The sequence below is a fragment of the Lichenostomus cassidix genome, chromosome 1 (assembly GCF_008360975.1).
Source record: "Lichenostomus cassidix isolate B80296 chromosome 1, HeHo_3.0, whole genome shotgun sequence".
NCBI lineage: Eukaryota > Metazoa > Chordata > Aves > Passeriformes > Meliphagidae > Lichenostomus > Lichenostomus cassidix.
Window position 1 is genome coordinate 97386749 of NC_139479.1, and position 27173 is coordinate 97413921.

At 39.2% G+C, this 27173-nt stretch overlaps 1 protein-coding gene across 1 annotated transcript; it reads right to left on the bottom strand.

Moving 5' to 3' along the window:
• CIP2A (cellular inhibitor of PP2A) lies at positions 1-25758 on the bottom strand. Its single transcript, XM_085072952.1, has 21 exons — positions 25128-25758; positions 23958-24105; positions 22553-22665; positions 20996-21090; positions 20260-20356; positions 19221-19343; positions 18927-19069; positions 18166-18241; positions 16828-17055; positions 16175-16334; positions 15199-15340; positions 14312-14411; positions 13297-13415; positions 10561-10753; positions 8305-8379; positions 8111-8221; positions 7174-7370; positions 5209-5322; positions 3304-3386; positions 2663-2802; positions 1-1609 (listed from the first exon to the last, which is right to left on the bottom strand). Exons 1-21 carry the CDS (start codon positions 25365-25367, stop codon positions 1439-1441), a joined length of 2868 nt encoding a protein of 955 aa, XP_084929078.1. The 5' UTR covers positions 25368-25758; the 3' UTR covers positions 1-1438.
• Between the last annotated feature and the right edge of the window lie 1415 nt (positions 25759-27173).

Below are 27173 nucleotides of genomic sequence, written 5' to 3' on the forward strand. Positions count from 1 at the left end.
TCAACTCCAAACCCTTTATTATGTCATTTTTCCCAGTAAGTACACCAAAAGTGAACTAGACAGCATAGAAACAAATACAGAAAACACATACTAGAGAAAAATAAATACACATTTAGGGGTATTTTTACTCATGAATTAAATAACATACAAAGCCATATAGAACCACAAGCTGAATAGAAAACTCTCTCCAGATTATGTAGAATAAAAGGCAGCTGCTTTCAGATAAGAAGTACTGGACTGCCTGATATTGAGACATGAGTGTGCTCAGAACAAAGACAGCACAGAAATCCCTGCTTGTAGAACAGGCAATTGACAACCTGACATGACACAGATAATTAAAAATCGACTCTATTGGAGAGCTATTTGTTGTGCTGGTGCCAGCTACTCCCTGCACTAAATGAAGGAGCCTGTGGGGAAAGGGAAAAAAAGTCCAATAGCACAGTGGATACAGCACATAACATGAATATTAAAACAGCACAGGGAACTTGACTGCAGAATTATTTTGATTACAGAACTGATAATATCAAGATATCTAAAACCAAAACACCTTACACAGGTATTTCTCAGCATGAATTAAGTACAAAAATCTCCAGGTTTTTCTACAGTGAAGAGAAACATATGTTTTGAACAAAATTTTAAACAGGCATCAATTTCTTTGTTAGCTCCATTAGCCACTCTTCATTAGCATTTGGAAAAACACTGCCACGAAAGACCACAGAAATGCTGTCAAAATACCTTAATGTATCCATGCATTTATTTGCTATGCAACCCAGAGTTCAGCTACACTTTGCTTAGAAGAGCATATTGAAACAGCACATTTTTCCAGGGGGAAAAAGAATAAAATCAATATTTATATACTCTGGATTCTGTCACATAAATGCTAAAGATTCATTTACCATTTTCTGCAGATATGTATATTGCTGCCTTACTCTGGTGAGCAGCCCGCTGTTTTTTCCCTCCCATCCCACCATTTAAGAAAGTCATACTGGCCTTTATCAATTTAGTTATTAACATGCTTGGCATTTTCTACTAGAATTTGTTCACTCAAGCATTTTCTGGTAGAAAAGGACAAAAAAACCCCAAACAACAAAATCCCCCCCAACATTTACTTACCCTTTCTCTATGAGCAAGAGGTTTAAAGGAAAGAATCCACGTCTGCAAATTCACCTTGACATTAAATGTTTTTAACCCATTAGACAGAAGCAAATATTCATGGTTAATGATGCTTTCTTTCCCAACTGAGTTTGCAAAATTCCAACAAAACTCTTTAATTCAGCAATTCTGACAACTTTTTTTCTTTTTTTGTTGCTGACCTTTGTAAGCAATAACTGCATTATGCAAAAAGGCAGTCAAACTGCATGCATTGTGTACAAAGCTAGCAGACATCCCTATAATTTAGCTCACTTAAAAGAATCCATAAAACACAGGAAACAGAGCCCTACAAACTGAGGTTCACTGTGTCTGCATTTAGCTTGCCACCACTTAGTTTGTGAATTATGGCAATCATGCTGGCATGTTTGTCCAACTCTTCCTTCTGTAGATTTACGAGTGCTTCTTTTTCTTCCAACTGTCCTTCCAACTGGGATTTTTGAACTTCCAGAGAAGATGCCTGCAGAAACAAACAAAATGTTATCGTTTCCTCCATTACCAAATGAAAAACATACAGTACAGAAAAGCTGAGTGGCCTGGTGGTGAACTTGAACAAGTAATTAAAAAGCAGTTTTAAAATTCCAAGTTTATTTCAGAAATCTCTCTCAGCTATACATTTGGTGCACATGAGTGATTACAGCTACTGCCATTCTGCAAAATGTTGGATACCATGGGAAAGCACCAACCCCCCTGTTATCATTGTGCTACCATCTACACTTCATTTTAAGCACCACACCAGTAAACATTTACTGAGAACAAAGAAAATATTTGCTATATAATGGATAATATTGTCAGAAGAGATTAAGCTTTTGCTTCCAGGAAATGGGAACACAGTAAATGTGTTTGTCAGACTGCACATTTTACATTTGCTGGTCAGTTTGCATGTAAAATAAATCTCTGCCTTGTTATTTAACAGGGAGTCTTACCTGCAGTCAAGGACATATAGGATACACTGAAGCTTGGGGGATTTAGTTGGGGTTTTTTTGTTATTTATTTTTATTATTTATTATCCTGTTAACCTGGTATAGTCCAACTGGTCTTTCTTTTGAAAAAAAGACTCTTTTCTTGGAGATGAAAATGTTTTTTTATTAGAATTTCAAAGATCAAAAATACCCCAGGTGCACTTCGGTGCATACATATGTACCTTAATTCAGGATGTGAGAAGAGGAGGGAAAGCAAGCTGATCCACATTGTCAGTAGTCAAAACTACTGAAGGGGAATGTGTTAGACTCTGTTTTTTAACATTATGCCACAGGTTTGGTGAGGTTTTTCCCTTCCAAACTTTATGTACTCACATACCATGCCCAAAAAAGCCTCATTAGAACTTGATCCTGACTTAAAACTCAAGAGGTACACAATTAAAGTTGAGAGAATTTGTTCTTGTCCATTACTACATAGACCACTCAAGGGTCTTCAGGTACTTAACCACCAAAACAGCAATTTACCAGCTCTATCAATTAAACAGATACTTAAAACTCCAGTGTCAGAAATGCAGGCACAAAGAATTCCTTACCTTGATACTCAGTTCTTCCCTTGCTTGCTCTGTTTCACTTAATTCCTTTCTAAGAATATTGATAGTTTGTTCCATATCTGTTTTTTCTTCCTCTTGAGTTTTTATTTTTTCTTCCAGAACATTTATTTTCTGTTGCAAGGCTAAAGAAAATGAATACATTAAAAGATTGGATGCCAAACTTAGAAAACAGATAATGCATTGGCCTGAGAAACAAGGGTTTTTTAAATTAATTTTTTTTTAACTCAACATGGCTGCTAATTGAATTACTGAGTAGTGCCACCTACTGCTAAATTTTAGTGGTTGTTTCCAGTCATTTGCAGAAAGAATTAAATTAAGCTCTTCTATTTTGCAATTCCTACAGAAATTAGTTCTAATGGACATGTTGTAAGAAGATCCTGAGGGGACATATGATGCTATGCAGACTTTCAGTGAAGTCTGGGAAATAGACTTCATGTATCCTTTCTAAAAAATTAAAATCTGTATTTGTTTCATTCAACTATTAAATTACGGATCTGTGGCCAACTTTTAAGATTTACAAGTTGCTCAGGAAGATACAGCAGCTTATCTAGAGCCCATAATAACAACATGTAGTTAATGCAGATAGTTCTCTAGCTTCAATGACTTTTAGATAGGTGACTTACTCTCTATTTTGCCATCTCTCTCCTGTAGCTGTTCCTGTAATTCTTTTCTATGATCTTCACTTTCTACTAACTGTGCAGCAGTCCTAAAAGTGAAGAGAAATTATTTTTAATGACCAAAATGAGATATGCCACAATTTCCCTGTCCTAAGAAGTTAGAATGATTTTTGCATCATTTCCAGTTGCTGTCAAGAGCTTCAGCTCATCAAACCTATGAATGGCTAGGGTGTGAGCACAGACAGATCTTATTTCCTTCCCACCACCATGAAACAGTCACTGTCCTTCTCTGACATGGTAGAAACTACTGAAAAGGCTGGTACCTGGAGCACAAAACCCAGAAACTGGTGCCTTTCATCACAGTCACAAATCATTCAAAATACTGTGGCAGAACTGAAACTGTCAGTCAATACAAGTAAAAATTCCCTGCCATTAGTGATTAAGGATGCTGGGGTTTTAGCTCTTACTATGCTTCTGAAGAGACAATGCCATTAGTATAACCTGTTTCAGGTATTATCCATGCAAGGACATCTATGCTCAAAAACTACCTTTCAGAATATCTTCCTAATTGTCACACAACACTCAAAAATGACCATACCATAAAGATAATGCCACAGCTTATGTACAAGCCTGCCTCAGTTCACACTGGCTAGGGCAATGCTCAGTTTCTACACCCATTTAATACATAGGCACTGTCACCTCCCAAGAGTACAGCTGTAACGTCAGCTCTTTATACTCTCTGAAGCTGATCTGCTTTTTCCATTACCAGCTACACTAATTTCTAAGGCATATTCTACTTGTCACTTGCCTTGCCTAGATGGCATCTTCTGTCACTTTTGTTTACTTGTTTATCCACTTCCTGTCAAACAAGTTTCTAAGCTACAGCCTCGAGCAAGAGGGAGGGACATATATTTGCATGGTCTCCATTTTTGTGGCAGTTCAAGAGTATCTATATAATAACTGCTCCTCCAACCTGCCTTTAACAAGAGTCAGCTGTCATCAGAATATCTCCCCAATTACCCTGAGCTTCATATTGCACTCCTGGATGTAAGTGGCCAAATTTATTTAGTAGCAAATTGAAGTGTCAGTATGAAAATTTTCCATTTGAATCAGAACTCAAGGCAGTGTTTTGGACTGCTCTGATTACTGACAAGACAAGAGCCTGGAAGGGTGAAGTGAACTTTGCAAGTAAAACCAAGAATAGCATTTTATTTCTCAACTGAATACAAGGCCTGCCTATGAACATACTTTAAAGACATGTTCTGAAAAGTTATGTATTAAATACAATCTGTCAAAGAAGAGTCCTATATTCCCTTAGTTACCTTGGTGAAAGGTATATCCAACCTCTATTTTAAGCCATCAAAAAGGAAAAATGATAATTATTCCTCAAGAAGACATAGCTAATGCTAATTTTATGGTTGAAAAATGTTTTATACCACAGGCAGAACACCAACCATCATGACTTCTAACATAATTTTCAAATATGTTCATTTAGAAGGGTTGGTTGTTTTGTTTTTTCCCAATCTGACATTAAGAGAAAACTTGCAGGCTAAACGGGAATAAATGGAAATCGTTGGGTGATAAAAGCATTTAAGACTTCAACAACCAAAATGACACCTCCACACTCTCCCAAATGCACCCAAGAACTGGGTCGTCATCATCTTTCTCTTCCTACTATCACTGAAGTCTGTGGATATTCCCTCACCACCTCCAACCAATTAAGCAGCAAACAAAATAAACCACTGAAGCCACTACTACAGATTCTCATCCAACATAAACATATAAACCAACCCTGAAGCATCCTTGGCTCCCTCTAACTTCACTTCTCAGATATTACAGTTGAAAAACTGAGACTCAAGTGCTATTTAGTTTTACTGTTTAACTTGTTTAAAAAGACAAGCCTGAACTTACCTGTCATTCTGCTGCTTGAGTGATTCATTTAGTTTCTTCATTGCTTCCACTTGTTTATTTAATGAATTGCATGTAATCTGTAGATCTTTATATTGTTTTTCCATTGTTTCATACCTATAAATGAAGCGTAATTGCTTTTGGAGAGCTTTTACTTAAACAGTTTGTAAAATAAAAATATTTGATGTGATCTGTGCAATCATCCCACTCAAGCAACAAGCAAGATGTTTTGGGAAAGGGGGCTGCTCTGTTTTTTTGTGAGGTTTTTTTTGGTGAGAGTTGCCTGTTGGTGTGTTAGATCTTTTGGGTTTGTTTTTTTAAATGAACATACTTAGAATCATAGAATCATTTATGTTGGGAAAGACCCTTTAGATTATTGAGGCAAACCATTAATCCAGCACTGCCAAGTCCACCACTAAAGCATGTCCCTAAATGACCCATCTACACATCCTTTAGATACCTCCAGGGGTGGTGACTCAGCCACTTCCCTGGGCAGCCTGTTCCAATGCTTGACTTGGAAGAAGAAAACAAACAAAAAAAACAAACCAGCCAAGCTTCAGAGGATCCCTTACATATTCTTAATTATTTATGATCAGGAAGCAACCTTCCTTCAGTAGAAAACTCTTAGGAATTGACTAAACTATAAATACCTTTAGAAATTGGCAAAGAGCTAATCCATTATAGTTTGTGTATATAAGTCATCTTTTAAGGGACCTTTTAAGTCAGGTTATGACCTCCAGTTGTCTCATGATACTAAAAGCTGAACATACTAAAGACAATGCAGTGTGCAATTAATACAGGTTTAAGAGGCAGATCTCATGCTCTAAGCAAACATTTTCCTACCTTCCTACCAAAAGGCAAATTCTCTCTCCTGATGTTAGTTGATTATTTTTAAGAAGCAGTGTATTCGAAGTATTAAAATTGTTTTAGAAAGCAAGTTTTTGTTTTACAAACACTTCATAAGGATTAGAAAGTTTTGTTCCTAGTTTAGAGAATTTAAAACTTTTAGTTACTAGGTTGAGGCTGATTTATTTCACATGAATTAGTCAAACACATGTTCACAAAGTGTATGGCCGTGTACAATTCTAGCAAAATTGGAGGCATGTCCACAATGACCATATTAGACACTTACTCAACAAATCTTATAATGGAGAAAAGTTTTATACTTTTTCCTCCCTCAATGACTCCTTTATTGGCAGCAGTATGGCTTCAAAATTGTCTAATATAATGCCTGCTCCCATTAAGCAAGAAACTTGCTTTCAATTTGATCAGTTTCTTTGCCTTGCTGACACCTAGTGACCAGACCAGCTCATGTGACAGCTCACAGAAGTCAAAAGCTCTTTCAAGCCTTTATTCTTCCAAAGCACATTCTAATTTCAAATATTTTCTCTTTTTGTGTACTTTATGTGTCTCACATGTTCTTTTTAGCTTAAGATCCTCAAGAAATAGTGCTTATAAATAATTCAGGACACAAAATTGCCTCCTTCCTCCCTACCTCACTTTTACCTAATGTAAATCAAATTTGGTACAGACTTGACCAAAGGTTCAAAGTCCTAACTTATGCAAACATACTGATATTGGCTGTTTCTCCAGAATACTTGTCATCAAGACAGCACATAAGATGAAAGACACTGAGAACATGGTAAAATGCTAACAAAAACCAGGCATTGTTAATTCTGTGTCTTGGAGAACAATGCTCCCTTTTATACAAAGCTTCTGCTATTTCCTGAACTGGACCTTCAGTACCTACAATTCAGTTCTCATTCCACTGAAAAATGTAAATTTAAGTTCTTGAATCACTTAAGTTAACCTCATTTACATGCATATAGAAGAAAGGGAAAATAATGAACTTTTCACTTAAAAACATGACACAGCATATAACATTACTCTTCTGATGTGCCAGCACAACAAAGGACATCATCACACTTTGAATATGAAGTTGGTGTATAGAGATCTTACATGCCTTACCTCTGGAGAAGATCTAGAGAGGATTTTTTCAGTACTTCATGTTCTTCAGCAACTGCCTGCAATTTCCTGTTGTGTTGAAAGAGCTGTTCAATATCAGTCTGTGCTCTTTCAGATTCTACCTGTAGAGCTTTCAGCAAATCGTTAAGCTCTTCATTTTTTCGTTCTGCATCCTTCAGCATTGCAGCAAGAGTTCTTGCCTTTGAGTGGAAAGACACCCCCCAAATAAAAAGAAAATAAAAAGCCACATACACCATTACAGGGAATTCTGTTTCACAAGTTATAATAGGCATGCTTGAGGCCATAGATCTTAGACCAAAATGCCATCATCTACATTAAGAAAACAAATGTTCTCACCTAATATTAACTAGAAATTAATTTGTTCACTAAATTCCTTTCACTCCATTTATAGACTATGTAGAGAAGAACAAAGTAAAAGATGATACATTTTAACTATGGATTTAGTAATCTGTAGCCCAATCTTTAATATAACCTTTAAAGAATAGAAATCATTCTCACTTTTCCATGTACAGCTCAAATACATGCCCCACAGAAGCAAGCTTTATTTGAAAGTTCATCTCTGACAAGTGAATTCAAAAGCACAAACAGGAAACAATTCTTCATATACAAGCAAATTCTATAGAGAATTCTAGTAAGTGGCTTTATTAATTTTTAATATTACAAAATTAACACTAATGGTTAACAAAGATAATGAGCACAGTAAGTCGGTTTTGTTGAATTCCTGTAAGGGACAGGACATTAAAGAAAACTGTGCCAAAGAACGACCCAGAGGAAAACAGGATGTTCATGATGAAAATTAAGACTGCCCTAACTTATAAGCACAGCTTACAGATAAGCAGTACAGTATCCACATGCCATCACAGTTAAAGCTACACAGACAATAATTCCTCAGTCCCACCTCTGAGCTCTGCCTGCTTACCTCAGACTCAGCCTGGGCTCTCTGACAGCGGTACTGAGCCATCATCCTCTCAGCCTGAGCCAGAGCTACTGCCTTTACTTCCAGAAGATCCTGCAGCCTCATTTCTTTAGACTGTACATAGGCAGAACATTTCTCATTAACATTTTCTGGAAGTACCAACTGCAACATCCCAATGTGTGTTAGGTTGTACTCACTGCTAATGCCGACAGCTTCTGCTCATAGACATCCATTATGTCAGATATTCTCACATCAGCCAAAGGCTCCTTCATCTGTGGAAATGTTTCCCAATTACAGTTAGTGGAAATTTGTATTTACTTACACAGCCAACAGGTAACTAAAAAACTCAATAGTTTTGTAAGCTCCACCTGCCTACTAGCTTTTTGAATTCTCATTTTTGTATGTGAGGCTGTCTACTCAAAGATACCCACCTGACTCTTGTGGAAAATTTGTGAGCAATTAAACTGGTTAGGCTTAATAAGAATATTAGTCCAGCACTATAAAAAGGTAAAATCACCACTCTAAAATCATTCCCCTTGGTTTAATGTTTGCTGGAGAATTAGCAGTCCCCTCATAGGACACCTAAAGTAATCTGCCCTAACATTAACAGCACCAAATGCATATGGTTAAAACTCCTTGTTCATCCTCTGTGGCCTTCTCAACATACAAATTAACAGAAAAGGCCCAGGAAAGTGTTCTGAAAGGATACTTTGGAGGACAGAACCTACTGTGTTAACCCAGTGACATACTAGAGGAAATGTACCATGTATGGCACAACAAGTCCTAAGTGTTTATAAAGTATATGCCCGAGCCAAGCAAGAATACTACTTAATGATTTTAGGATCTTTTCCCTTAGGCAGTGCTGCTATAACACCAGTTCTGAGCAGCTGTTCATAGACACTGATGCATGACCAAGTGCAAACTATGCCAGCTGTTCATACATTGAACACCTACAGAAAAGCCACCATATCTGCACCATCTTGAACCACTATGTAAGAATGGTTTTTCCAAATTAACAGGAGACCCTGTGTAGCTCCAGTTCTCAGCTCATTTTTCTGTCCCCAAAGTATGAAACAATTAGTTTGTTTTCCTACTTCCACACTTAAAATATCTTCAAGGACATAGAAATGACTACTGTGAGAAAAGCTCTATGTTCCCTTCATTTTCTCTGTAGAGTAATACTATAAAAAGTGTTTTCTCAATTATGTTTTTACAAGCATTTGAGCTTCACACAATAGTCACATGGAAATGAAGTACTGGATATTTTAGGTGAACATGTATATTGATTTTTAATTACTAATTAGAAGGTCTAAGAAAAGAATCACTCAACAATTAATCAACAACTTTCTCCTCTAAAAAAAATAAAAGTCGAAGCAGCTTTACAATCTGTCACATTACTGGAGGATGCTGCACTAGTGCTGTGTAGGCACCTGTGGGTGCTTTGACTTACATTAATATAAACACAGCAATGCATCCACAGACTGTCACATGCTGTCCTGAAAAGGATGATCAATGGGAGCATTCAGTGACAGAGTAAAAAGCAAGCCAAGGAAGACTCATCTGACCTTTTTCACTATTATTCTGGCAGCTGAATGGAACTGGTAGCTCTCTGAGTTTCACTTTTATCAGTTACAACAAAGATATGAGAATTGCAAAGCTAAGGCCGGAGGCAAAGCCACGAATACAGATATCAAGCTGTTATCAAGAACCTTTCTATTCCTTTTCCCAATTTGCATACTGTTCTTTTAAGCCAAAAGAAAATAGAATCAACAATCCATCACTCAGTCTTAAGCAGCTGCAAAGCAGCTAACTTGCTTTGAACAGAAAAGGGAAAGAGGAGATGGCAGAGGCAGGATGGCAGAGGCCATCCATCTGCCAGGAGGCCCACAAAGCAGCAATATGTGGTGCCTGGCTGAGTGTCTCATTCATGATGCAAGTCGCTGCAGAGGGCAGTAAAAACTGTCGTCAGGAACAATAACAGCACCTTTCCAGGAAGAGAACTGCAAAGCTACAGCCAACAAAAGGAAAATGTCAGTATGTGTGTTTAGGCACACAAGAGATGCACCACACTCTTCTAAAGCAGAGTAACATCTCTATTTTATTACAGGCTATTTCTTAGGAAGCAGAGGGAGCAAGTTCCTTGTAGGTGTCCCAGCAAGTCTAGGCAGCTGGGCTGTACCTGCCTCCAGCCCCTGTATCTGACAGCTGAGAGGACTGTGGCAAACCCCTGGAGAGGGACCTCAATAGGGAGCCCTACCTTCTGGTGTAGCTCAACATAACATCTCAGAATTCTACTCAGGAGCTCAGTAAAAGGAGCATAGTTCAAATAGACAGGAATCTAAACCAAACTCAACTGTTACACACACAGTAGATCGACACTTGCATTTTAATTTCCGTCCCTCCCATTAAAAAAAGTGTCAAATATTTCAAAAGGGTGTTTAAATTCTACTAACCTCTAGTCCAGAATGAAGTTTTTGTATTAATTCCTCAATATTTGAAGCTTTGGATTCATTACTTGAAGGACAGGATGAAGAACACCTCACTGAAGCAGCATTGGTCACAGGTGACTGCATTTGGATTCTCTTTGCTGTGTGCTGCATTTCTTGTTGCCTGTAGGCATTATTTGCTGCAATGCTTTCACCCAGCCTGTATAAACAGGAGGCTATTAATAACACAACCTGCTACAAATATCATTGCAAGAATTGAAGAGGAGAACAATTTCATAACAAAATTTACAGTCACATTTGTGACTACCACAGAATATGAAGATGTGTATTGGACATGTGCCCAAATTGGCCAGAGATACAGAAAAAGGGGGGAAAAAATACCATGGCTAACCTTTATAGACAAATACAGAGTCAGAACAGGCATGGTACTCAGCACTTTTTGAGCAGAACAGATCATGAATCTGTGAAACAGTGTACTTCACCTGTTATTCAACTGAACTAGGCCGCTGTTTTGTTTGTCTCAAAGGAGCCTGAGAAAGTATTTCATAAGAATTTTTATGGGGCATAAAAGTAAGAAGATTGAATCAAGAAAGGTAGATTGCTACCAATAAGCCTGTTTTTCCTTGTCTGCAATTCTATTTTACAATACTGTATTGTGTACTGCACATTTAATTTTCTAAGATTCAACCAAAATGTAAGTATGCAGATAAAAGTGCAATCTGTTTAAATTTGTATAGGGAAGAGAACTCAAAAGCTCAGAAAAAAAAGTAATTACAGCACCTATATTCCAGTGTCTTTATGTAAATTGTGGTTGGTATTTTCAAGGCAAGTACAATAACATGTTTCAAATAAGAATGATAAATCAGAAGAGCTGATTTTAGAGGCACCAGTCATAAATTTTTTCCTCTTGATAAATTCCTTAATTACTAAACTATGCCAACCACTTCACTGAAGAGCTGTCTCAATTGCTTCCTAAGTGGGCAAAGACTATTTTTAACTTGCATTTATAGATGTGTTATTTGGCTACTCCATTGTACAATTCCAGACATATTTGATTGTACAGATCCTTCATTCTTTCAGCCAGACTATTCGTTACTGGCCATTATAAAAATGCTTCTCATATCCACAAACCCATATAATTACAGAATAATTAAGGTTGAAAGGGACCCATCTACAGACCACCTAGTTCAACTCTCCTGCTCTTAGCAGGCTGCCAGGACTATGACCCGTAATTTTGAATCTCTCAAAGGATGAAGACTCTGCAACTTCTCTGGGCAACATTTTCCATTTTGACCTCCCCTTACAGTAAAAGGGTTTCTTTTCTGATAATTAAAGGAATTGAAAAGGTTTTTTCTTATGTTTCATTTGTGCCTACCTCTTATCCTGTCAATGGATACCACTGAGAATACCTTGGCTCCATCTCCTTTGCTCCTTTCTATCAGACATTTCAACGCACTGATAAGAACCCCGCAAGTCTTCTCAAAAGTAAACAAGCTCAGCTCTTGCAGTCTCACCTTGCATAACACATGCTCATCCCTCAAACACCTTAATGGCCCTTCACTAAACTCACTCTAGTATGTCCCTGTCTCTCTTGCATGGAGAGCCCAGGCCTGGACACAACGTTCCAGGTGTGATCTCAGCACAGCTGAGCAGAGGGGAATGATCACCTCCTTTGCCCTGTCATCAGTACTCTTCAGGGTGCTACAGATCATCTTTGCCATTCTTGAAGACAGAAGTTACATTTGCTTTCTTTCAGTCTTCAGGAACCTCTCCCAGTCACCATGAATTTTCAAAGGTATTCTGGAGTGGCCTTGGAATGACATCAGGCAACTCCCTAAGCACTCAAGGGCACATCCTGTCAGGTCTTATGGACTTCTGTAAATCCAGTTAGTTTAAATGTTCCATAACCTGACCCTGTGCCACCCAGAGTAAGTCTTGCTTCCTCTAGGCTTTCCCACTGCTCTCAGGGACATAGGATTCCCAAAGGCAAAGAATATCAGTGAAGACCAAGAAAGACATTCAGTATGTCAACCTTTTCCATGCCCTTTGTCAACAGGTCCCCTGCCCCACTCAGCAGAAAGGCACTCCTTTTCATAGTCTGGCTTTAGCTGCTGATGCAATGATCTTACTTGTTGCCCTTGACATCTGTCTGGTTCAACACCAGGTTGTGATACAACTTAAAATCTTTTTTTTTGGTATTTTATTACATCTACAAGAAATAAGGACTCTATAAAACAGAGTTTCTCAATACTTTTTTCCTTGTTTAAATCACCCTAAATACTACCTGAACTACCATCTGCCTGTGTCTTATCCTAATCTGTTCTTTCTTGGAAGCTACTGCAAAGGGGTGAGCAGAGCTTTAGGAAGTGAAGAATGACATGTCTGACAGTTCAGTAAAAAGAAACCTGATAGTCAGAATATTTAGATGCAACCTAAATTCCAAGCACAGACTTCAGACAAATGAGCACTTAGGGACAGAAGTCAATCACTCTGTGCTATCTAGGATCTGACATAAAATGAATGCTACATCAGCCATCAGCATTGGGATGGCTTCCTCTGGCCTCCAGGATCACTACTGTCTCATAGGTGCACATAAAGAAGAAACAAGACAATTTTTCTTAAGTTTCTACCTCTGATAGAAAATAGAGCTGAAAATAGTACTCCAAAAAACATGAATATCACTAAGCTCATAAAGATGTCAAATCTAACCAGAGTTACACAGAGTATCACAAAAATACTTACACTATGGCAGGAAAATCTGGTAAGGGTGCAGCCTCAAACAGTATTTTAAGTCCTACTTGGACTTGCTCTCCATGGTTTGATGTTAAAGCAAATGTCAAAGGCGTAATCAAGCGTTGATCCTAACAAAGAAAATAGTTTGGTCAAAACAAGATACAGCAGCAAACAACAACAAAAAACCCCACCAAACACAACCTACCAAAACATCACAGTATCAAGGCCCATGAGCACAGAAATGTTTTATTCAAAACTTCAGTTACCTTCTTAAAGTTTGCCCTTCTAAGCCCCTGAGCCTGAAGTTAACAAAAGACAAGTGATTTAAAAAATCGTCTATACTGCTGAGTATTTAAAACCACTTTTCCCATTAAAGCCAGCACAAGAGGTAAAGAGACTAGTTAATTCCTGCAAGTTTTCAAGTGCTTGATACTCAACATGAAAGGTCACAAGCTGAGGTTTTTAAAAGATTTATTGAGGACTGTAAAACTCATTGTTACCCATTAAATTACACAATTCCCATTCTACAATGAAAAATCTCCAAAACAGCAAGAAGTGTTTGACTATCTGGATTGTTTTTCCATATACAAAGTAAATTACTAAGGTATCATCTGACCAGTAGGTACCAGAAACTGTTTTGGCCATACAAAGTTCCAAATGAGATGCACATATTTAATAGCAACCAACCCCACAATTAATTGTATTGTTGTGATAACAGTTTTCTACTTAGCTATCTCTAAACTGCAGTCATAATGCAGTTTTAAAAGGATAATTCTTACCAGGCAGCCGAAGTATGATTTCAGATGCACTACTGAAACAAATGACTGGAGCAAAAGCAAACTACTCTTATTTTAGAAGAGCTAACAGTGAAACAACTTTTAAGAATTGTCCACAAGGGACTGTATTTTCCAAGGAACTTTACCATTTCAGAGATAAGCAGGCAAAATGTTTAGAACTAAAACTACTGTAGTACAGTAACATTTTATTTCACAGATACATTTCATAAAACATTTTAAAATAATACCTGTAACATTTTGTAGAAGCTGACCTTCATACCAGGTACATCCTGCTGCAATCTGCTCATAAGATCAAGTGTTTTCAAAATAATATCAGCAGCAAGTTTGCTTTTAAACATCCAAGCAGAGATGGAAATTGCATGGGGGGGAACAAAAAAAAGGTAGATTTGTCAAATCAGCACTGACAAATTCAGTCAATTAAAAAAATTAATAAATACTTTCACAAAGAAATTAAAAATGTCTACCAAGACAACAATGATAAAACCAAAGAGATCATATCTTTTTTCAGAGTTCAGAGTTCCTTTGACATGTGCCTGAGCTTCTCCAGTGTGCCAAGGATGGTAACAATGAAGACCAAAAAAAAACCACTTCCAGGTTGAAAATGAGCAGGGTTTAATTATAGATCCAATTATATTTCACTGGGTTTTGGCCATTTAACTCTTAGTTATATTGCCATTCTGGTTAATGACAATAAGCTGAAGGAATATTTATTTCATTTTCAGTGAAACAAATGCCCCCATACTGATGTGTGGTATTTTTGAACTCTGATTGCGTAAGATCAAAATGAAAAATTACGTGCCATGAGCAGCTCTGGTAAGCTTCAACTTGGATCAGCTTGAACTACTGCCTGAGGTTTAAGGTCACTGTTTCATAAGTGCATCTCCAGCTTATGCCAAGAACATTACCTGAATGTACAAACTAGGCTTTACTTATTGAACTGACCAGAAAGATTATCTTTTATTCCCACAAAAATACTAACTTTGACTTAATACCAATATTGATTTATATGCATTTAAACAGTACACTCAGCTACCATACTCTTTCCATTGCAATAGTATCCCAACTCTCACACCAGTCATGCTAAATTAGATTTTTGATAAATGTGTGCACTCACCACATTTTAGAATCCACCAACTTTGTCCCAAAACCAGTATCAATCCCACTATAAGGAAACTGGTGTTCTATCAGACATGTGCATTGGCTGGCAGTCAGCACCTTCGAGACACGCATTTTCAGTATGTCATCTCTGCAGAGCAGTAGGCAGAGTCAAGAATAAATATGCTCAGGTATTGGCACCAAAAGGCAACATTTTCCAATAATAAAGGACAAAAAAGGTAGTGAATCAAAGCACAAGAGCCTCCAAAAATATTTTTAATACCCAACTACATAAACCACTTAAATCATGCCTAACTCCCAAGCCAAGAAGGCTTCATTTTTCAATTAATACACACACTTATGGGAAACAGAGAGCTAAGGGAAACCACAATAAAATGGGTGACATAAAGAAACAGTGAACAAAAGGCAGGGACCAGGCAGTCACTAATAACAGACCCAGTTACACAGAAGCGAGCTAGCAGAGACTTCACAGAACTCAGCTTAGATGCAGGACTACACCCTGCAGTCACATCCTCCTTACTAAACTTACTGCAGACTGTAAGGACTCAAAGAGGAGAGTAAAACTTTATCATTCCACATTAGTTTTCCTTGTTTCTCTGGTCTAAATTTTCATCATATTTGGCTGGGAGCTGCACTTGACTTAGCTAGGCAATAATGTGATATAGATCAAGAAGATGGCCACCCAAATTCCCCACACAATTTCAAAAGAAAAAACTCATCTTCCTTTTTTATCTGCAAAGTGCCTCTGTTCTGTTGAATAGCCACAACATTTTATTCTGCATCGCTGTATTACAAAATAATTTCACAGCAATTAGAAAACTACTTTAGATCTTTCAAGATGACACTCCTAAGTAAAATTATTATTATTAGAAGCTATTAAAGTGACCCAAGATGGACACGTCTTCTAACATCTTAGGGCAGATCATGGTGGAGGAATAATAAATCAGCTGCCAATAGGCACATAAAAAGGATATTTGTCAGGACATTAATAGCCTTGACAATTCTTTCACACTTTTTCTTCACTAATAGCTCATCCACAATCTGTTCTGGCATCTGAAGATGATCAAGAAGAACCGGCAGCAAAAGATCCATAAAGTGTTCTGCTGAGACGCCGTTCCTGTTGTTAATAACATCCTGTAATACAGACATTTTATTTTATGTCAATATTTAAAAATACAGCAGAAGGAAGCCAAGCTTACTCTACCCCTTCCTGCACCAGCCTATGTTCCTGCTTTCCCAGCCTCTTGCAATTTCAGGTTTAAGACGGCTGACCAGTATCATACTGGAGGAGGAAGTTTAGCAGAGAACAGAAACAGCAGGAAATTCCTCACTACTCTAAGTCCTAGAAAGGAATTCTGATAGTTTTCTGTCTACCTAATGACCTCATAAACTCCCATGTCTTCCACTTACACCACAGACATATTTCTAAAATACTCTTGTATGTCTTTAAAAAGAACAGTTGTTTTACAAAGTATGTTTATTTCCACATAACTACTTTACCAAGAAGTTTATTACAGCAATTTTTTAATGTGCTATTTTTCAAGTCAAATTATAGTAGTTGTTTAAAAATCATTGAAAAATAAGAGCTGCTAAGAAGCTCTTTTAACTCAGTTATCAGTCTTGGTACCTCAAAAATCTCTTTGAATAGTTGCAATGCTAGACCTGAACAGTCTTCAGAGCCTTCCAATGGTTGGTTTGACAAGTGCACCAATGCAACAGATGGTTCAAAACTCTTAGAGCGAGTCACAAATCTGGTGTTTGCAGAGACTGGCAAGCCAGCTGGTTCCAGTATCGCCTGCCGCAGGGTATGACGCAGTTCTAGCACAGAGCAGAAGGCAAGCAGCAGCTCTAAGATCTGTGTGGAGTGAAAAAGAGTTCAAATCCTTTTAAATCCAGAACTTATACTGAAACTGCAACTCCCATAACACAAGTCTAAAGAGATATGCAAGTTCTATGCAACTCCTTTTAACACTTTAAAGTTTCTGAGGAATAATTTTCTTTCTTTAAAGTCAAGTCAGCACTAGAAACAGTTCATTGGACTGGCAAAGGCTTGTGAGAGTATTCAGTGTATTGCTTTCTTTGTTTTTTTAAAGGACATGACTGCTGGCTAGTGATATAGTAAAAAGTGCAAACATGTATATAGTAAAAAGTGCAAGCATGAAGAAACCTATTGAAGAGAAAACATTCTGAGACAGGAATGGATGCACGTGTCTCTGAGCATGCACAAAGAGAAAACCATCCTGGAAAACTCCTGTTAACATGCCTCTCTAAATAAACCAAATAAACAACAATAACAAAAATCATACAGAGAGAAATAGAAGCATCTATTATTAACTACATATTCATATTTTATGAGTATGTAACGTACCATTAAGAAAAGCTCCAGATCTGTTTCACAGATACATTTAGTCACATCATTTTCACATTTCATATTTTAGTCTTTAGTGACAGCCAATGTTTCATTTACATAAGGTGGTAGTGAGACAAAGTTGAATGTAACAGTTCACTGCTTAAACACACATGGCATCTATTTGAACAGTGAGTTATTATCAACTTATTCCTAAAGCTTAGAAATTAGCATCAGGGCTCCCTGATCATCAGCTGAAGTCTCAGCAGTATTAATTCAAGTTTTAGAGAGCGAAGTGGGATACACTGCATTCCTGGTAGATCCCCAAGTTTCTTATTAGCCAAAGCACAAAAGGTGTTTATGTTGGCTTTTTGCCTTTACTTCTGTTGCCTGAACGCAGACACACAGTCTGCAAAAACCCCAACATCAGCAACTCAACCTGACAGCCTTTTGAATAACTAGAAAATATAAACTTGGCGAATACCGTAGGTCATTTAAGAGTCCTGAAGTCAAAGTACTTCATTATCAACCCTAGTATATAAGGAAACTACTTGTAACAACAGAAGAACTAGATTAGGATTGTAGCCTCTCAGCCTTTAACTGAAAAAGTATAAATACCTTGGATGATGAATCAGGATCCCTTCCATGAAGAAGATCTAATACTTGACGAAGGCAAGAGGTAAAGTGCTCGTATCTATAGCATGCATAGAGAAGAAAAAAAATTAACAGTGAAATTTCACCACATTTAGACATTTACACCAAACGATGAATAAAAGTGTCCTATTCTCCTTCTTACCCCCAAGCACTTCAAGTAGTGATGGTTTTGATAATTTAATTTCTATTTGAAACAGCATATGCATGAAAAATATTCTAAGATTGAAAGCAAATTCTTTAAAATAAGCTATGATATTTCAGCTATTCATACTGCTTGATTTAGACTGAAAATCAGCAACTAAATTCTGCTAGCTGAATCCACAGAACTACTTTCTGTAACACCCCTCCCCCCGCAAAATTGTTACTTCTTACAATTTCAACCATACTATTCCACTTGAAGATTATATAGCACTGCAAAAGGCAGGATAGCTACTCATGTTCTCTCTCTGCCAACACCGCCCAGACCAAGAATTACAGAACATGGTATTCAATATTCCTTCAGTGACAGTGAAAAAAAAAGGTTTTGATTCACACTTCTGTGTCAAACTAGTAACCCAGCGACCCTTCAGGTTTAGATACAGCAGTTATAATTATAATCAACTAGCAACATTCAAATAGCATTTTAGGATTTTCTTCCACAATGCCTGGTTTAGAATTCAAAGAGAAAAGAAACTGAACTAGAGCTTAGGAAAAATATCTTCTACTTTTAGGAAATGAAGCCATACCTGGTAAGATAATCTGCAACTTTGGGGTTCTTCATAAGATCCATGAGTAGATCAACAGAATATTTTCTTGTGAGAGTATCTCCATTTACAACAATATTGAATATTAACTGAAATGTCTGATGGATATTTCGAGCATGAAAGAGCTGAAAGGAAGAAGAAAGTTATGTGCAGGCACATACTTTGCTGGGTCTCTTGCTTATTAAAACTAGCTGGAATTAAAATTTTATTTGGCTAGTGTGACAGTTAGTTTTATCTACAACTTAAGAATAGAACAAACTTCAAAGACTCACTTACTTTTTCTCCTACTTCTTCATTTAGGGTAAGGCTTGATAACACCGAAAGTGCAAACACAACCATAGTCAAACTGCTATGGGCCAAGAAACTTATTAAAGTTCGATAGAAACTCTTCACGTTATTCTACAGCAAAAAGGAGAAACACAGGTAATACAAACTCACCAAGCTTACAGATTTTACATATTTATAAATAATCCATGAATAATACAAGAATAGGCTAGTATGGTAACAGTTCTCTAGGAAAGCTATTTTGCTGTTATACTGTATAATACTGGCATTGATGTTAATGTTCTCTGTTTAACCTGTACAAGGAAAAATGAGGAAAAAACCCTCAAACAACAAAGAACCAACCAAGGAAGAAATTCCATCCTCATTTTAAAGAAAGATGAGAAAGTAATTTTGCTAAAGCTTGTAAGAGAAAATAATCACTGAAAATTGACTCCCATCCCTTCTCTGCTCAATGATCTGATCTGACAATAATTCCTCCTTTTTTTTTGCCCTCTGCCTCTCTTCCAAGGTAACAGTACATTTGCTGCTATGTAGATTAATTTCTATTTATGAAATAAAAAATAAAATGTTTGCACTGATTTATGAAGACACGGGAACCAAGTAGTTTAGATAAGTATATATATTTGAGGATTCAACGGCTGTGAGATGAAGAGCAGTACTATCTTACGGGTTTATCTTTTGAAAGGCAAATCTCTTTCTTGCTTACCAAAAATCAAACAACAGGTTTTTTTTGTGTTTTAACAACAGTTAGTTTTTCTAAGGAAGAATGCTCAAATTTTAAATTCACCTTTCAGCTGCAGAGAACAGCAGCAAAAACTAAATGCATTACACAAACCAGGGCAACACAGCAATGTACCAAAGGAAACAGAATACCCAATTTCCTGTTCTGCTGGTTATTTTCTCCAACATGAAACAACTGCCTATTTGGCAGAACAAGCAGGTCAGGGTTATCATTGCTGAAAGAAAGTCTAGGTTCAATTAGCTCTTATCCTTAAGCCAGACAATCATGACACAAAAGCAAAACTCTTACCAAAGATTTTATCTGGCTTTGAATAGACAAGTTGTGACGACAGAGGTTTGCCAGGAGTCCTAAACACGGTATTGTTAACTCATCTTCAGTGGATTGACTTAAAAGAAAAGCCCAAAAGACGTTTTTATTGAAGCATTCTGAATTCAATTACAAGAAATTGTAGGGTGGGGGCTAGGAGAGTTGGGTGGTTGGGGGACTTTTGTGTTTTGGCAGGAGTTGTTTTTTAATTAGACACCATTTCACCAAGCAAAGCAAAATTCAGATTGTAATCCATGTGGTGTGGGCAGCTTTTAACTGAGTACATGTGAAAAAACCCCTGAAGTAGCAGAGAGCACTGCTATCAGAGGTCATTTATTGCATATACTTCTAATACTCATTGGACTTCTTACAAGGACACTTGAATCAAAATGTTATTAATCTAACCTAACAAGTCTGCTCCTAGTGACAAGCATGAATTTCCTCCAGGCTTTTCTCTTCGTTAGCTCCCTGCTCCCAGAGTTGTGGGGGTGGGCTAAGAGGCCAATTAATATTCCATCACCCAAAGTCCCACAATCATTGCATTTCACAATCTGTAACAAGTACATGGTTTTCAAAGGAAAGTCTGTGTTAACTTCAGAGAAATCAATGCCACAGCACGCTCTGGAGACCAGGTTAGTACAGTACTCTAATGGCTTTCAGAAATTTAGAAATTTAGCTTGCTGTTTCCCATAAGAAAAGACACTGAGCACACACTTACACACGATGCATTAGAAATGAAATTAATCCATCGATGTTGGCACCAGCACAAAAGACTGGAACATTGTAGGTTAGTCTCTGCAGCAGCTGAATACCCTGAGGAAACAGAAAGCTGTTCATATGTCTGTCCTAAAGCACAGCAGGAGGAATGTTATAAGTTACCAAAGATGAAACTGAAAGGACAAGTATCAAGACACCACAACTGAATTCATTTTCAGACTCTAACGTAACAATTACACAAGCTGCTGCAAGCACATTCTAATGTTATACCATACCTACGTACTTTTTAAAAGCAGAAAAATATTATTAAGATTTTCTTTTGACAGTGGAATTACCTTTTCAGCCTATCCAATTCTCCCCTTTGCCTCACCAGCAAGTTCTCCTTTCTGTAAGTGATAAACAGGCTTTGCCCTATTAAAAGGTCTAGAAGTCTCATCAAAATCCAAAAAGCACTTTGAGCAACCACCTATAGAAAGGATGCTTTTAGGAAAACAGGTTTGCTGTAAAGGCTGCCAAGAGATCTAAGAGAAGCAAAATCCTTCATACAACACTTTTTGGGCACATAACTGAAGTCAATAGACTCAAACATGACAAAAATCACAGAAGAGGTTAGCAGTTAAACTCACACCATTTAAATACCTAAGAGCTTCAAGGTTTTAACATTAGATCTGTTGACTACAAAATCTCTCCCATTGACTGGCCAGTCACTTGGATCCCTAAATTTTGTGGTAGTGCTTTGAGAAATATGCAAAACAGGAGAAAAGTGATCTTTACTAGATGCCTGACTCATTTACCACAGAACAAGGGCCACAGGACTACTAGTAAATTAATTTTCTGCTTTTCAGGAACAGACAAGTGACAACAGGCAACCAGCAAGTACTTGGTGAAAGCTTAGGAGAAAACCTGTGCATATTAAAAAAAAAAAAAAGAAAAAAAAAAAAAGAATATTTAGGGACAGGTTAAAATTAGTGAGGTCATTCACTGTAAGCTTTGATTAGTACACTCCCTGGCATTCACTGGCAGATGGAACTGACCAGAAGGGAGGAGGCCATGCACTGACCATGCATGCCCTACAAACCTCCCTTGAAAACAGGCAGCCACAGCTTTCCCTTTCCTCCTTCACAGTTACCTGTCAAAGTACTGATTAGACAAAATGATCTCAAGGCTTGTGTTATGAAACAGGCTTGTGTCAGGAGAGATAACCGAATACCTCAACTGGAAAACAATCTGATGATGTCTCAAGCAGTGACTTCTTGAAACAATTTTTTAAAAGCTGCATTTTTTTGTTTGGTTGTTATTTTTGCTTTGTGGGTTGTCTTTTGGTTTTTTTTTTTTTACTAGAGTAGGTAAGAAGCACAGTAAGATTAAAGAGAGTACAAAAAACTCTATAAAAGTGTTAAATTCCTGTCATACCCACCTTGTACAGCAAAGCACACAGCCAAGATCAACTTTCCCTCAACACATTATTTCCAATAGAGATTTTGAAAAGTTATTATATGAATAGAGTATAATGTTTATTGTGGAACAGTAACCAAATATTAAGTATTAGCTCCTTTACCTGTAATAAGACTGGGTCATTCAGATTAGTAGAGCTTCGATGAACCACTCCTGCCAGCACACTGGTCAGATTGTAGGTGTCATGGAGAGCTTCTCTCGTCTCGGTGTCTGAAGCTGGAATTTAAGAATTATTAGGAAAATCCCCATCTAATAGAAAAAGTTGTATTAGCTACCAATCTAAGCAGAAGCCAAAGTCTCTGACCACATCCTCATGTATGTTTTAAAGGTAACTACAAATAAGTGACAGCTCCTCTCCACCTTACTTCTAAACATTACAGTTAATTATAACACTAATTCATTTCCATAAGATGCTTGGACACTGAAGGAATGGCCTACCTCCTACCTACCAAGTTTCAGTCCTGAGATCCTGAAACCAGCATTTCAAAGGCTTTAGATCTTAAACTCAATGATCTCAGTTTCTTGCTTCATGCTATGGTGGACAAGTAGACTTAAACTGATAACTTGATAGGGTTATTTAGCATTAGTTTAATAAATAAATAAATAAAAAGCCAGTTCTGCTTAGGCAATGCTGAAAAGAGATGTAGCAAAACAGATAAAGCAATAGGGTTGGAAGAGGACTTAATTCTTAAAATTTTCCAGACCCAACCCCAGCAACAATTTTACAGTAACTGTTCTAAAAATGTAAAAGGAAGCTCAGAGAGGCATAAACTCCATGAATCAGAGAAGACAAACAATGGAGCATCATAAAGGACTCAAATCTTGAATCCTTGAATTCTCATATATGATGAGAAAATAAGCAGTGAAGAGATAACTTTCCCCTGTATATGTAGGTTGTGCTCTGAGCACATGTCCCTGAACACTGAAGTCCCACTTCCATGAAGTAGAGGGGAGAAAAAAAAAAAACCAACAAAAAAAGGACATCTCAAGACACATATAAAAGGCAGTAGAACCTCTTTTGCAGTTGGGAAACTTGATGCACACAGGCCTAGGCTATTGGAGAGCCCACACTGCCACACACTGCCAGCAAACACTCCAGTGAGAGAGGTAAACTGAGGTGATGACAGTTGTTTGCTGTGGCATGACTTCTCCCTATCTTTGCACCCCCTAGCCAGGTTTCTCACTTGATTAAAAAGGTAGTCTGTTCCAGCTCCAAAAATAAAGGATAAGAGAATAATTCCTCACCCTACCCAGTGGAGGAACAAATTCTGACAAACACGATCATTGTCATTTCACAAGGGATGACTTCAAATATGCTTCTCATGGCAATATAACATGAGAATTAATCCACAGGTGGCTTAGCCAAGCACTCCACTACAGTGAAAAATACTTCATCTTTCACGCCGTATACTTCTTCAAAGAAATTAATCACCCACACCACAGAATCAGCACCTGTCTTATCTTCCCTTGCCCAGGCAACAGATAAAAAGCTCAGATGCAAACCTTACCTAGCTGTGATAGCAAAGTAACCACAGACAAGGCCAGAGATGGGTTTATATTAGCATCCTCCAGGAGCTCTACAAGACAACTGAGACATTCACTTGGTAGAATCTGGTGTGAAGCAAAAAAACGGGTAAGCTTCAGTCCAGAGATAACCTGGAGAGGAAAGGAGAAAAACAACCCTACTTACTCAACTGCAACAATGTAATTAACACAGAAGTCAAAGCACAGAGTTTTATTAAACAGATTTTGTCCTACTTGACAAACTGAGAAACTAAGTGCCACTTCAATGGGACATTTGTATTCACATTAGCTGGAATTAAAAAAAAAAAAAAAAAAAAAAAAAGAAGTAATGGAAAAAAATCTGGTTTTCATTCCTTTATGCTTGGAAAGTACCAGGCTTATTTATTGTGAAAGAACAACTCAACAGATTGCTCAACACAAACACAGCAATCAGCCTGCCCTCCAAAGCCATGGGCAGGAACCCAAAGGTGGCACTCTGCAAGGAGGATCAGCAGCTGCAAAACAAAACAGGGCTGTTTTGTTTTCTGTGACTGGCATGAAAAAATGGAAACCGAGCTTGGGGAGCCCTCTGTAAGAGGACACCAAAAGTTATACACCTGCACATCAATACAGGCAGACACGATTTATATTTTGCATATTGGAGACACATAATGTTGGATTTGCACATTCCCTCTGTGTCTCTTTACAAGTGATACAGAGAAAAAAGCGAAGCTAGGCACTAACTCTCATATAAACATTTTGGCAATTAACATAAGTCTGTATTTGAAAACCTTAACTCGCAGATTAGTTCAGTCAAAAGCCACCACAAAAGCTGTACACAAGGCTGGAGGAGGTCAGGGGAAAGCACTGCACCAGCTCCTTAGCAGAAGCCACGTTTGGATACGTGCTGCACGGAACTGGAAAACTCCAGACACAAGACCAGTTCATCATTCAAACTCCATTTTTTTAAGCTGTGAAAACAAATTATCCTCGTGGGCCAGATCTTTGGGGATGCATAAATAAAAAGTCCCTCATAACACATACTACCTGCTTAACCTGGGTACATATAAGCTTACTGCCCACCTCCGTAAACACACAGACACACCATAAAGCATTATAATAAGCCGCCCCTATGCCTCCTTCCCCCGGGCCCGCGGGCCGGGCGCCTCTCCCACCTCCAGGCTGCGCTGCAGGAGCGCGGCGCTGTGCGGTGTCTTGGCGGCGCGGTACTCGGCGGCGGCGAGCAGCAGGCCCTTCATGCAGCCCGGGGCGTCCATGGCGGCGCAGCGCTCAGCCGCTCCGCGCGCGCCGCTCGCTCGCATTTCCCGCCGCCGCCGCCATCTTGCCGCACCGACCACTGAGCGCGAGCGGCCGCCGGGGCCGCGCGGCACCACGGGAGGCGCCGCCGCCGCCATCTTGCTTGAGGGAGAGAGGCGGGCAGCAGCTCGGCGGGAGAGGGAGGAGCCAGGGAATGCGGCCGCTTGGGGCGGTGACACCGCCTTCAGCGCTCGCGTGCCGTCGGGGCGATGCACAGAGATACTTTTCCTAAGCGAAGCTGTACGTGGCTGGGGTAAGCTGAATCTTCCAGCTCCCCAACCTCTGGAGAGCTGCCTCCCGGTGGAGCTGCCATCGGTTCCCACCCGGCGCTCACAGCCCTGCTTCGCCTTCCTGCTCGCTTTCTAGTCCGCATCATCCTTTCCTCTCCTATTGGGGAGGGCTTAAAGCCGGCCAGCAGCCAGCCTCCCCTCCCGCCCGTGGCTCCCTGGCCTCTCCGGCGGGACGGGGAAGCCGTGGCGGTGGCGGGGATCGAACCGGCGTACCGGGAGCTGCCCGCTCGCACAGGGACCCCCGCAGGCCGCTGTGGGCACAGCGCCCTTGCCCGCTGCCTGCGCTGCGGCGGGAATCCTTCCCTGGCGCTCCCTCCAGCTGGAGCGCACTGAGTGCCGTCTGACACCGGGATCGTGCCCTTCTTGCACCGTCTGCTTCCTTACACCCTGTGCTCGCACCTCCCGCGTGTGCAAGGGGCTCTGCCCCCGCACTGCTCAACCCCCCGAAATGGACACATACGCACTCACCCAGCCACCCACCTTTGGGATGTCGGCAAGTAGATGCTGCTGCGTGAAGCTTTTGAACATGTTTTCTCGACTCGTGCACGGATTGTTTTGTGCATAATTACGCCTGCAAATATGTGTAGGAATATCTATATTGTCCTCATTTTCCTACACTGTTAATAGGACAAACATTACTTTAAAGCACAGGCGAGTAATGTGAATGCAACGTTAATGTCATTCTGTGTCTCTTTTTCCTTTTTCCTTGATCCTTCTCGTGTCCCCTGTGTCAGGAAAATTAATCCACAAACGCCAGAGGTTTATGTCCAAAAAGGAGACAGAGGAGTCCTGTAACTTTATTAATGAATAAAAGGAGAGGTCATGGGCATTTCCCATGGGGTCTCTCAAACTGATAGAGGACGCAGCCTCTTTTATCCTAATTCCCGGCCGCAGTTCCCCTGTCTTTCCCCATTGGCTGAGGTACTCGAGAGGTACAGATTTCCCGGAATGCCTAACTAATATACATCCCCCCCTAATACAGACAACCCCAATATACAGTCCCCTTTTCTTCTTCTTGTGTGTCTGTTCCTGTAGTTCATTGACACAGTTTTGGGTAAATCTAATTAGGGAAATTCCTATGGAAATCCTATTAATTGTTTCTTCTATCTCTCAGTATCAAAGCTATCTTACCAGCAGACTCAGGTCTTCTCTTTACCAGCCATTTGTTTGTAAAGACACTCCCTTATTCCTTTCACCTGCTTCGCACGACTGCCGCAAGGGAACGCTGGAGAAGTGACTGGTGTGGGCTTGGAGTCACCCTCAGTCCTGGATGCCACATCAGGAGCTGCAGCCACCGTGACTGTTGTGAATCTGAGTCCAAAACATGGCTGCCAAGTGCCAGCTCGCCAAGTGCCAGCTAAAAGGCACTACAGCCCGGCCCTTGTGCCCTGTTCAGCCATCAGTCACCCAGGATGCACCGTGAGGCACAGGCTGGGATTCCTTGTCACTCAGTCTTTCCCAAGTGTTGCTGAGTTGAGCACCTGGGGGACTGCTGAGACTGTCATTTCAGAAAAACTACAGTGTTGTGCTTTGTTAAGGACCAGGCTGCTGGAGGTGGGGTGTCTCAGCACAGCAGTTCCTCAGTCTGGTACCTGTGATAACCAGCTATCAGAC